The 12,104-nt window shown below is 41.3% G+C and overlaps 1 protein-coding gene across 2 annotated transcripts in view; it reads right to left on the bottom strand.

Moving 5' to 3' along the window:
• inppl1a (inositol polyphosphate phosphatase-like 1a) overlaps window positions 1-12,104 on the bottom strand; it is a 234,108-nt gene that overhangs the window by 122,175 nt on the left and 99,829 nt on the right. For both annotated transcript variants that reach the window (XM_072576755.1, XM_072576756.1), the window contains one exon: window positions 813-953. In XM_072576755.1, the coding sequence (XP_072432856.1) occupies window positions 813-953 (141 nt within the window). The remainder of the gene's footprint in view (window positions 1-812; window positions 954-12,104) is intronic.

The following is a 12,104-nucleotide window of genomic DNA, read 5'->3' as shown; positions in this document are numbered from 1 at the left end:
TTGGTTGGCAAGTTGTCTCTGATTCACTAAGGCATTGCCAAAGAAAAAGCTAGGCTTTTACTCCTCAGGTAAACTAAAAAAAGATACATTCTTTTTGTTTGGAGAGAATGGGACACGACATACTCATGTTGATTCTGTGGTATACATCATTCTGATTGAAATTTGGCATTCTTGCCCAAATCATGATAACTCATAACCTAATTCAATGGTAGAATAAGATACAGGTTTAGAAAGGGACTCCTGTCTATACATTCCTGAAGGATCCTCTGATATTTCTGCAAAGCAGCCACCTTCAAAAACAAGTCTAGTCACTTAGAACTGGTGAGAAGCTCTAGATTCTGTACAGTAAAGAACCTTCATTTCTTCTCTGGTCTCATACAGCCAAGCCGTACAGCCCAGAAAGGGTGGCACAATGGGTCAGTGGTTAGCACAGCTGCCTCACAGCGCCAGGGACCCTGGTTCAATTCCAGCCTTGGGCAACTGTCTGTGTGGAGTTTGCACATTTCCCTATGCCTGTGTGGGTTTCCTCCCACAGTCCAAAGATGTGTAGGTTAGGTGAATTGGTCATGCTAAATTACCCTTGTGTACACCCAGTCAAGTGAAGGAATTTCTCATTTCAGTTCTAAATGTACAGCTCTAAATGTACAGCCCTTTAACAGACACTATTACTTCTGGTACTTGAGTCCACAGGTAAGGGAATTGGCCTCTACAGGAATCTACCTGGCCAAACAGTTAAATCATATCATACATTTCAGTGAGATCAGTGTGAAAAGATAAGAAGTCCCACTGGATTCTATGGGATCAAGACCCACCTGTTCAGCCTCTTGCAGGAAGTCACTAATGCTTTGTTGAGGTGTGGGAGGCTGGTAGCACCTGCTTTCACTGCCTCCAGGTCCAAGACATAGCTCGCTTTCAAATATTCGTGAGACATGGTGGTCATCCCATTGGTTGCACTGGAGAAGGGAAAAAGATGAGATTAAAAGGAAGTAAAAAACCAAAGATGTTGGAGGAAGATTTCAGCATCCACACTGCTTTGCTTTTATTAGATAAAAAGGAAGTACTGCTGCAATAACCAACCCTCAGCAACTATTCTCCTCAATCTGCATAAAGTTAATTCTTAGTCAAACAGAAAAAAGGTTAAAAAGAGGCAAAACTATTTATCCCAGAGTCTCTCGCCATAATGCAATAGCACTGCACCCTTTAGAGAGCGATCAAGACTGGGCATTAAGAATATTCAAGGCGGAGATAATTTTTAATCAATAAGGGAATCAAGGGTTATGGGGTAAACGTAGGAAAGCAGAATTGAGGATAATCAGATCAGCCATGATTACACTGATTGGCAGGGCAAACCCAGTGGGCTGAATGGCTAACCTCTGTGCCTATATCTTAGGATTTTATCGTCATTCAGATGTTTCCTTCTTAGAGATATCAAGCTCAGGGATCCAGTTCGCATTTTGTTTTAGCACAAAGTACATTTTACTTGGTCTGCAAGAGTTAAGGTTGATAGACAACTAGGCTGGACTGTTCCACCATTCAAAAGACCCTGGATAATCTGTAACTCAATTCCTTTGCACCAAATCTAGTCATATCTTTGGTTAACAAAACTCATCAATCTAAGATATAAAATTAACAACTGGGACCGAGCATCACCTGCTGTTTTAAGAAGAACAAAAGACAGGAACTGATTAGGGATAGTCAACATGCCTTTTTGCATGGGAAATCATGTCTCACAAACTTGATTGAGTTTTTTGTAGAAACAACAAAAAGGATTGAGGTGGTCAGAGCGGTAGACGTGATCTATATGTACTTCAGTAAAGCGTTCAACAAGATTCCCCATGGGTGACTGGTGAGCAAGGTTAGATCTCATGGAATACAGGGAGAACTAGCCATTTGGATACAGAACTGGCTCAAAGGTGGAAAACAGTGTGGTGGTGGAGGGTTTCTTTTGAGACTGGAGACCTACGACCAATGGAGTGCCACAAGGATCGGTGCTGGGTCCACTACTTTTCGTCATTTACATAAATGATTTGGATGTGAGCTTAAGAGATATAGTTAGTAAGTTTGCAGATGACACCAAAATCGGAGGTGTAGTGGACAGCGAAGGTTATCTCCGATTACAATGGGATCTTTATCAGATGGGCCAATGGGCTGAGGAGTGGCAGATGGAGTTTAACTTAGAAAATGCAAGGTGCTGCATTTTGGGAAAGCAAATCTTAGCAGATCTTATACACTCAATGGTAAGGTCCTAGAGAGCGTTGCTAAACAAAGAGATCTTGAAGTGCAGGTTCATAGCTCCTTGAAAGCAATCGCAGATAGATAAGATGGCATTTGGTACGCTTTTTTTTATTGGTCAGATTATTGAGTACAGGAATTGGGAGGTCATGTTGCAGCTGTAGAGGACATTGGATTAGTGGTGCTGGAAGAGCACAGCAGTTCAGGCAGCATCCAACGAGCAGCGAAATCAACGTTTCGGGCCTGATGAAGGGCTTTTGCCCGAAACGTTGATTTCGCTGCTCGTTGGATGCTGCCTGAACTGCTGTGCTCTTCCAGCACCACTAATCCAGTATTTGATTTTCAGCATCTGCAGTCATTGTTTTTACCTTGTAGAGGACATTGGTTAGGCCATTTTTGGAATATTGCCTGCAATTCTGGTCTCCTTCCTATCGGAAGGATATTGTGAAAGTTGAAAGGGTTCAGAAAAGATTTACAAGGATGTTGGATGGGCTGGAGGATTTGGGCTATAGGGAGAGGTTGAATAGGCTGGGGCTGTTTTTCCTGGAGCAGCGGAGGCTGAGGGGTGACTTTATAGAGTTTTATAAAATCACGAGGTCATGGATAGGATAAATAGACAAGGTGGAGGAAACTAGAACTAGAGAGCATAGGTTCAGGGTGAGAGGGTAAAGGTATAAAAGAAGCCTAAGGGGCAACATTTTCACAAAGAGGGTGGTGCTGGAATGGGCTGTTTGAGGAAGTGGTGGAGGCTAGCACAATTGTAACATTTCAAAGGCATATGGATGGGTATACAAATAGGACAAGTTTAGAGGGACATGGGCCGGGTGGTGGCAGGTGAGATTAGATTGGGTTTGGGTATCTGGTTGGCATGGACGAGTTGGACCAGAGGCTGCTTCCATGACTCTAAGAAGTTCCAAGTTTCTACCACCTTGGTGTGGTCAAGTATTTCTCAATATCATTCTTGAAAGGTCTAACCTTTTAAAGACCATGTTCATCACACTGATACTGCTCACTTAGTGGAATTACTTTCTTTATACATTGCCCTAATGGTTTCCATAACACCTTGAGAATTTTAATCAAATCACACCTTATCCTTACAAATCCCAGGAAATGCAACTTCTGATTATATAATCGCCTATTTCAATACTATAAGGATATATCACATGGAGTGAGTAGAGACACATTTGGACCTGGCTATGGTATGATTCACAGTTAAATATACTGCACAGGTTAACACAGGGTTTCAGAAGGGGAGATGCAAATGATGCCGTCAAAGATCACAGCATCTATCAGTGGTTCGTTCCATGAGCTGTCTTATCACCTCTGCACTGGTAACAGTTATTAATCATTTCTCACTGTTTTTGTTTGAGATTCTATTTTAAGACAGAAGGAAAGGTTAACTAAGATTTCGGTTCCAGATGGGGATAATTCTATTCCTTTTTCTCCCCCTGCATTTCCTCCCACGCTTCTGCCTTTGAACATTGATATGCAATTCAATGGAACATGAAAGATTGCTCAGAAATAAAGACAGCATAGATTTCTCGTGTTTTAATTGCAGTGCTTGGAGAAACCACAAGCATCTGACTGGCGCTTCAGCAATGGCTGGATTTACACAGAAGGGCCCAATTAAGGGGGTGAGACATTAGAATTATAGGAGCATTACTCAAATAGTTTAACAATGACCTGAGCCACATTAGGGACAACAGTAGCAGGCGCTAACCCGGTCTGTATATTTGCCTGTTGTATAGTTGCAGAGCCAACCACAGTTTTAATGTCTCTGCTTTCCACTCAGTAATATTGTCCGAACCCAACCCTGTAGCAGCTCATGTTGCTTACCCATCCCTTTCTTACTTCTTCCAACATATAGTTGGTCTGTCTCTCATCTACTGTACTGCATTAACCTCAATTCATCAACAACTTTGCTGTCTATGTCCCAAGTCACATCAAGACCTGTTCAACCATCAACATACTGATCTGTGTTGACGTTTGCCTGTGCATCAACTCCAAGTTAAAATTCCATGCTCAAAACCTGCCTGGCCTTTTCCCTTCTCTTTTTAATCCTCTCCAATGTTAGAATTTTCCAAAGTGTATGCACTCCATTTTTGGTCCCCCATCTGAGGTGGTGATATTGTGGTTATGTTACTGGTCTAGTAATCCAGAATCCCACACAAGTTTTTGGGACACAGGTTTGAATCTCATTTCAATGCTGGGGACATTGCTGCCAGTAGAGTACGTAAATGAACTTGAATATTGAGGATATAGTCAAGAAATTTATGGAAAACACAAAACAGTTCTGAATATTCATATCAGACTAGAAATACTGCGTTTTTCTTACCACAGATGCTGCCAGAGCAGATATATCTGCAGTATATTCCTTATATTTGATGTTAAATTCATTGCCTCTTCTCTTCCAGATATGGCCACTTTGAAGAATTTATGTCCTTCTGTCCGACAGGACTTCCATTTTAATTTTTCAGCTTGGTCACATTTCCCTATTTCCCCCCCCGACTAGAGTTGGATAAATTGTTTGCCAAAACTCATTTTCACAGTAACACCTCATTCCTCTGACTGTCTCTGGCTTTACCTCACCCCACATGGATTTGAACTGAAATTCCATCCTTCTTGTTACAAACTCAACCAGAATTACAATTCTGAAGAGGAGTCAAATCAGACTCAAAAGTTTAACACTATTTCTCTCTCTCTCCACAAATGCTTCCAGACCTGCTGAATTTCTCCAACATTTTCTGGGTTTGACACAAAAATTATTAGGTTGACAAATATTGAAGACAGCTGTAGACTGCATGAGGATTTCAATGAACTTTGACAGCTGGGTGGAGCAGTGGAAAGTGGAATTCAACCTGGAAAAGTAACAGATAAATTACGAGGGGAGGCTATCAAGGCCAGAAATTACACTATTAATGGAAGGACCCTGGAAAGTATGGAAGATCTGAGGGACTTTGGTCTGCATATCCACAAATCCCTTATATTCGTGGGAGAGGTGGTTAAGGTGGCATATGGGATACTTGTCTTTATTAACCGAGGCATAAAGTACAACAGAAATGTTCAGCCAGAACTGTAGCATCATGTGCAGTTCTGGTCACCACATTATAGAAGGACACGATTGCTCGACAGAGGAGATTTATTAGGATGCTGCTGGAGACTGAAGGGTCTGAACCAAGACGAAGCATTGGGTAAGCTGGAGTTGTTTCCCCTGGAGCAGTGAAGGTTAACAGCCTATCGATAGAGGTGCGTAAGGGTTTTAAGGGTCATTGATAGGTTGGATAGGAAGGCATTTTTCTTCCACTAGAGGGGTCAATAACCAAGGAGCATAGATTTAAGCTCAGTGATTGAAGGCTAAGAGGAGAGTTGAGGAGAAGTATTTGACTCAGACAGTAGTGAGAGCCTGGAACTTACTAACAGAAAGGTGGTTAAGTCAGAAATACCAGTAACATTTGAACAGCATTTAGATATCAGTGGCATAGCCTCCAAATACTTGTTTATTGGTGTGGTCAAATAAGCCAAATGGCCCCCTTCAGTGCTGTAAAGGTCTATGAAAGCTCACATCCTATGAACGAATAAAAACAAAATGCACTATAGGTCGGCAAGCCTTCTACTGCTTCAGTCTGAAACTTGGAATTCCTTCCCACAATCTCCCCATTTCCCCAAAATTCTTCAAGTTCCCAAGTTTCACTGTTTGTACACGCACTCATGTGGTTTGATGTCAAATGTTGTTTGATAAATGTTTGTGAGGCAGCCTAGGGAATTTAATTACATTAAAATTCTAGAGAAAGGCAACTTTATAGTCTTGAAAATACTTTCTAAACAAACAGACTTGCATTTATATAGTGTCTTTAATAAGCACAGGAGTTTATGAAATGCCTTACAGCCAATTAAGTATATGAAGGATGTTGCCAAGGTTGGAAGATTTGAGCTATAGAGAGGTGCTGAATAAGCTGGGGCTGTTTTCCCTGGAGCCTCAGAGGCCGAGAGATGACCTTATAGAGGTTTATAAAATCATGCGGGGCATGGATAGGATAAATATACAAAGAGTCTTTTCCCTGGGGTGGGGGAGACCAGAAGTAGAGGGCATAGGTTTAGGGTGAGAGGGGAAAAATAATAAAAGGGATCTAAGGGGCAACTTTTTCATGCAGAGGATGGTGCATGTATAGGATGAGCTGCCAGAGGAAGTGGTGGAGGCTGCTATCCTTACAACATATAAAAGGCATCTGGATGGATATATGAGGAAGAGTTAAAGGGATATGGGCCAAGTGCTGGCAAATGGGATTAGATTAGGTTAGGATATTTGGTCAGCATGGATGAGTGGGACCGAAGGGACCATAGAGATGTTCTGTGCGGTACATCTCTATGACTCGAAATGTAATCAGCTGTTATAATGTCGAAAAAATGCCAGCCAATTTTGACAAAGCAAGGTCCCATTAAAGAGTAATGCGCTAAATAATTTAACTGAAACACTTTAGGACATATTTCTTTGTTATAGTCTTCATTTTAAATGGAAAATGTAACACAGTCATTTGGCTTAGGGAGTGGAATTAGTTAACACCTGAAAGTATCGGACATTGGTTAGACCACACTATCAATTGTGGCTTCCTTATTGTAAAAAAAAGATGCAGAGCAACTAAAGATCGTCCAAAAGAAGAATTACAAAGCTGGAGACTGAGCTCTGAAAGATTACACCAATTAAGAAAGAAGGAACAGGCTGGGACACTTTATTCTTGAAAAAGAAGAGAAGGCTGATGAGTGACTCAAAGGAATTTGAAATTAGAAAAGGTTAACATTAGATACAGTGCGCTGAAAGCAAAACCAGAAACCCTCAATATGCATCACTACCAAAGAGGGATTTAGAACAAATTTATTTAACCAGAAAGTGGTGAGAATATGAACATTGATACAACAGACAGTTGATGTGGATAATTATGGATGTAATAAAGATGCAGTTCAATAAATAAGTGAAGGAGAAAGGAATACAATTCTATGCTGTTAAAATTACATGACAAAGGATGGAGGAGGATCATGAGGGAGATAAACAGTGATACACAAAGATATTAGTGACTAGTTTTTATGCAATACATTCGATGTAAAGCGAGAGGGTAAGATTTTGATGTGGTGAGGGGATAATGCGGGGAAGAAGAAATAGAACCTCTGCACATTAGATATGAACATGACACCTGCATGATGGTGAACCTGTGGTTTGACACCAGAACAAAATGATCAATAACCACTGTAATGTTTGTGGCATGTGCTTTGAGTGCTTCAGCTGGTTCTAATTCTGTTTTAAAGAAGTTTCTGCGGAGCAGCAGGTTAGAGAGTTTCTCCTCTTTTTCACCTCAATTATCTCTTTGCTGTATGTGCAACTTCATTCCAGGATCAGCTTCCACATGTAACCTTCATCCAAATATGTACTCTTCAATTGAGCCAAGTGTGTTAGCAAGTTAGTCCACCTGGAGACCGGCACAGCTGAGTCAAATCTTGATCTCACTACCTATCCAAGGGTTAACAGAGAGCAACCTGGGATGGGAATCACTAATCAATTTCACAATTCTAGGATGCTGGCTCATCTGTACCTAGCTGCTGCTCCAGCTAAATTCCATTGACAGCATATCAAACAGAGACCTTTGAGTTAATGACACCAAGTATTGAGAACAGATTTGCAAAGCTGCAGTCTAATATCCTTAGCTATCCCAAAATACTTTCCATATTCCAACATGATCTTTAACATCCAGGAGACAAACCTCAGATGAAAAGTTCATCCAAGAATGAGCTTCTCTAACAATGTAGCACTGAGGCAAAAACTTCCAAGGTATAGAGACAGACATAAGTTAAAAGATCGTTGGATCAGGCTTAAGGTGCTCAATGGTCTGATCCCGGTCCTATGTTCTGCAATAGAACTTGAATTAGCAGCCTGAATCCATAAGTAGGAATGCTTTCACTGAACAGAACTCAGTACAGGGAGGAGGACAACTGTCAAACTTTTTCTGAGCAGTAATATCTCGGTGCACAAATCAGTGAAAGATAATATTTTCAAAATTACAAGTAGTTACAGTTTAGTATTTGTATTAATTTTGAGTAACTTACCTGAAAGCTTTAAGAGTGAATCACAGGTTCCATCTCAGAAAATCAAATTAACCCTTTTGCACTGAAGTCACCCATGAAGTTGGATGACTTCATTTCAGCATGTTTTAGGGGCTTACTGAAGATACTGGTGCAATAAGATACAATTATTTTTACAGCTAAATCTGTAACTTGCAGAGCAGGCTCTCAGTATTGCTCTCCTCCTTTTAACTTCAGAATCTGCATGGCCTTTCTGAATACAGGCTGCACCTTGACAATACAAGCTCAGTGCATTTGGGTGAGAGCCAAATGAATATGGCACAGAGAAAGGAAGAGAAATAGAGAAAATAGGAGGACTTGGCCACTCAGCCCTTCGAGTCTGCTCTGCCATTCAATATGATCAAGGCTGATCATCCAATTCAATACCCTGTCCCCGCTTTCATCCATATTCTTTGATCCCTTTGGCCCTGAGAACTATGTCTAACTCGTTATTGAAAATTTTTAATATTTTGGCCTCAACTGATTTCTGTGAATTACTTTATTATTATTGTCACACATACCAAGACAGTGAAAACTTTTGTTTTGCGTGTTAACCAGACAAATTGTACCTTACACAAGTACCTCAGAGCAATAGAACAGAATGCAAAATATAGTGTTGCAGCGACAAAGAAGATGCAGAGAAAGATAAACTCCAGTATATGACAGGTCCATTCATAAGTCTGATAACAATGGGGGAAAAGCTGTTCTTGAATCTGTTGGTAAGTGCTTTCTGCCCAATGAAGAAAGGTGGAAGGGAGTATAACTAGGGTGTTCGATTATGTTGGCTGCTTTCGCAAGGCAGTAGGAAATGTAGACTGACTCAATCGCAGCCTGAGAATTCCACAGGCTCACCACTCTCTGGGTGATGAAATTTTTCATCTGTCCTAAATAGCCTAACCCATACTCTTAGACTGTGACCCCCAGTTCTGGACTCCTCAATCATAGGGAACATTGTTCCTGCATTTATTCTATCTAGATCGATTAGGATTTTATTGGTTTCTATGAGATACCCTTCTCACTCTTCTGTACTCCAGTGAATATAATCCTAATCATTCCAAATTTGCTCCATATATCAGTCGAGTCATCCCAGGAATCAGTCTAGTGAACATTCTTTGTACTTAGATTAAGGAGACCTTCCTCAGAAAAGGAGCCTAAAACTGCAAATACTCCAGGTGTAGCCTCACCAAGCTCCTGTTAAACTGCAGCAAGACATCCTGCTCCTGCACTCAAATCCACTTTGCTATGAGGGCCAACATACCATTTGCCTTCTTAAGACCATAAGAAATAGGAACAGAAGCCTCTAGAGCCAGCTCCGCCATTCATTTTTCACCACCTGCTGCATTTGCAATACTTACTTTCATTGGCTTGTGTACAAGATCACCCATACCTCGTAGCAACTCCCTATTTCCTAATCCGTTGTTTTCCTATCCTATACAAAGTGGATAATCCCACATTTAACTTTATCTACCATGCATTTGCCCACTCAACTTGTCAAATCTCACTGAAGCATCCCTTCATTTTCCTATGACCACACTAACATTCTGGAGATTTAAGTCCAAATCACGAGCTAGTGAGGGTAGGAATAGGAGGATTGAGATGAATGCATGGCTGAGGAGCTGGATTATGGGAGAAGGATTCACATTTTTGGATCATTGGAATCTCTTTTGGGGTAGAAGTGACTTGTACAAGAAGGACAGATTGCACCTAAATTGGAAGGGGACTAACTTATAGGCAGGGAAATTTGCTAGAACTGTTTGGGAGGATTTAAACTAGTAAGGTGGAGGGGTGGGACCCAGGGAGATATGGAGGAAAGAGGTCAATCTGAGACTGGTACAGTTGAGAACAGAAGTGAATCAAATATTCAGGGAAGATATGGACAAGATAGGACTAATAAATTAAACTGCATTTATTTCAATGCAAGGGGCCTAACAGGGAAGGCAGATGAACTCAGGGCATGGTTAGGAACATGGGACTGGGATATCATAGCAATTACGGAAACATGGCTCAGGGATGGGCAGGACTGGCAGCTTAATGTTCCAGGATACAAATACTACAGGAAGGATAGAAAGGGAGGCAAGAGAAGAGGGGAAGTGGCATTTTTGATAAGGGATAGCATTACAGCTGTACTGAGGGAGGAAATTCCCTGAAATACATCCAGGGAAGTTATTTGGGTGGAACTGAGAAATAAGGAAGTGATGATCACCTTATTGGGATTGTATTATAGACCCCCTAATAGTCAGAGGGAAATTGAGAAACAAACTTGTAAGGAGATCTCAGCTATCTGTAAGAATATTAGAGTGGTTATGGTAGGGGATTTTAACTTTCCAAACATAGACTGGGACTACCATAGTGTTCAAGGTTTAGATGGAGAGGAATTTGTTAAGTGCGTACAAGACAATTTTCTGATTCAGTATGTGGAATACCTACTAGAAAAGGTGCAAAACTCGACCTACTCTTGGGAGATAAGGCAGGGCAGGTGACTGAGGTGTCAGTGGGGGAGCACTTTGGGGCCAGTGACCATAATCCTATTTGTTTTAAAATTGTGGTGGAAAAGGATAGAGCAGATCTAAAAGTTGAAGTTCTAAATTGGAGAAAGGCCAATTTTGATGGTATTAGGCAAGAACTTTCGAAAGCTGATTGGAGGCAGATGTTCGCAGGTAAAGGGACGGCTGGAAAATGGGAAGCCTTCAGAAATGAGATAACAAGAATCCAGAGAAAGTATTTTCCTGTCAGGGTGAAAGGGAAGGCTGGTAGGTATAGGGAATGCCGGATGACTGAAGAAATTGAGGGTTTGGTTAAGAAAAAGAAGGAGGCATATGTCAGGTATAGACAGGATGGATCGAGTGAATCCTTAGAAGAGTATAAAGGAAGTAGGAGTATACTTAAGAGGGAAATCAGGAGGGCAAAAAGGGTACATGAGATAGCTTTGGCAAATAGAATTAAGGAGAATCCAAAGGAGTTTTACAAATATATTAAGGACAAAAGGGTAACTAGGGAAAGAATAGGATGCCTCAAAGATCAGCAAGGCCGCCTTTGTGTGGAGCCACAGAAAATGGGGGAGATACTAAATGAATATTTTGCATCAGTATTTACTGTGGAAAAGGATATGGAAGATATAGACTGTAGGGAAATAGATGGCGACATCTTGCAAAATGTCCAGATTACAGAGGAGGAAGTGCTGGATGTCTTGAAACGGTTAAAGGTGGATAAATCACCAGTACATGAGCAGGTGTACCCGAGAACTCTGTGGGAAGCTAGAGAAGTGATTGCTGGGCCTCTTGCTCAGATATTTGTATCATCAATAGTCACAGCTGAGGTGCCAGAAGATTGGAGGTTAGCAAACATGGTGCAACTGTTGAAGGGTGGTAAGGACAAGCCAGGGAACGATAGACCAGTGAGCCTGACCTCAGTGGTGGGCAAGTTGTTAGAGGGAATCCTGAGGGACAGGATGTACATGTGTTTGGAAAGGCAAGGACTGATTAGGGATAGTCAACATGGCTTTGCGTGTGGGAAATCATGTCTCACAAACTTGATTGAGTGTTTTGAAGAAGTAACAAAGAAGATTGATGATGGCAGAGCAGTAGATGTGATCTATATGGACTTCAGTAAGGCATTAGACAAGGTTCCCCATGGGAGACTGATTAGCAAGGTTAGATCTCATAGAATAAAGGGAGAACTAGCCATTTGGATACAGAACTGGATCAAAGGTAGAAGACAGAGGGTGGTGGTGGGGGGTTTTTTTTCAGACTGGAGGCCTGTGACCA

Source organism: Chiloscyllium punctatum, chromosome 9 (genome assembly GCF_047496795.1).
Source record: "Chiloscyllium punctatum isolate Juve2018m chromosome 9, sChiPun1.3, whole genome shotgun sequence".
Lineage (NCBI taxonomy): Eukaryota > Metazoa > Chordata > Chondrichthyes > Orectolobiformes > Hemiscylliidae > Chiloscyllium > Chiloscyllium punctatum.
Note: the sequence above shows the minus strand (reverse complement) of the source record. Positions and strands in the feature narration are given on the sequence as shown.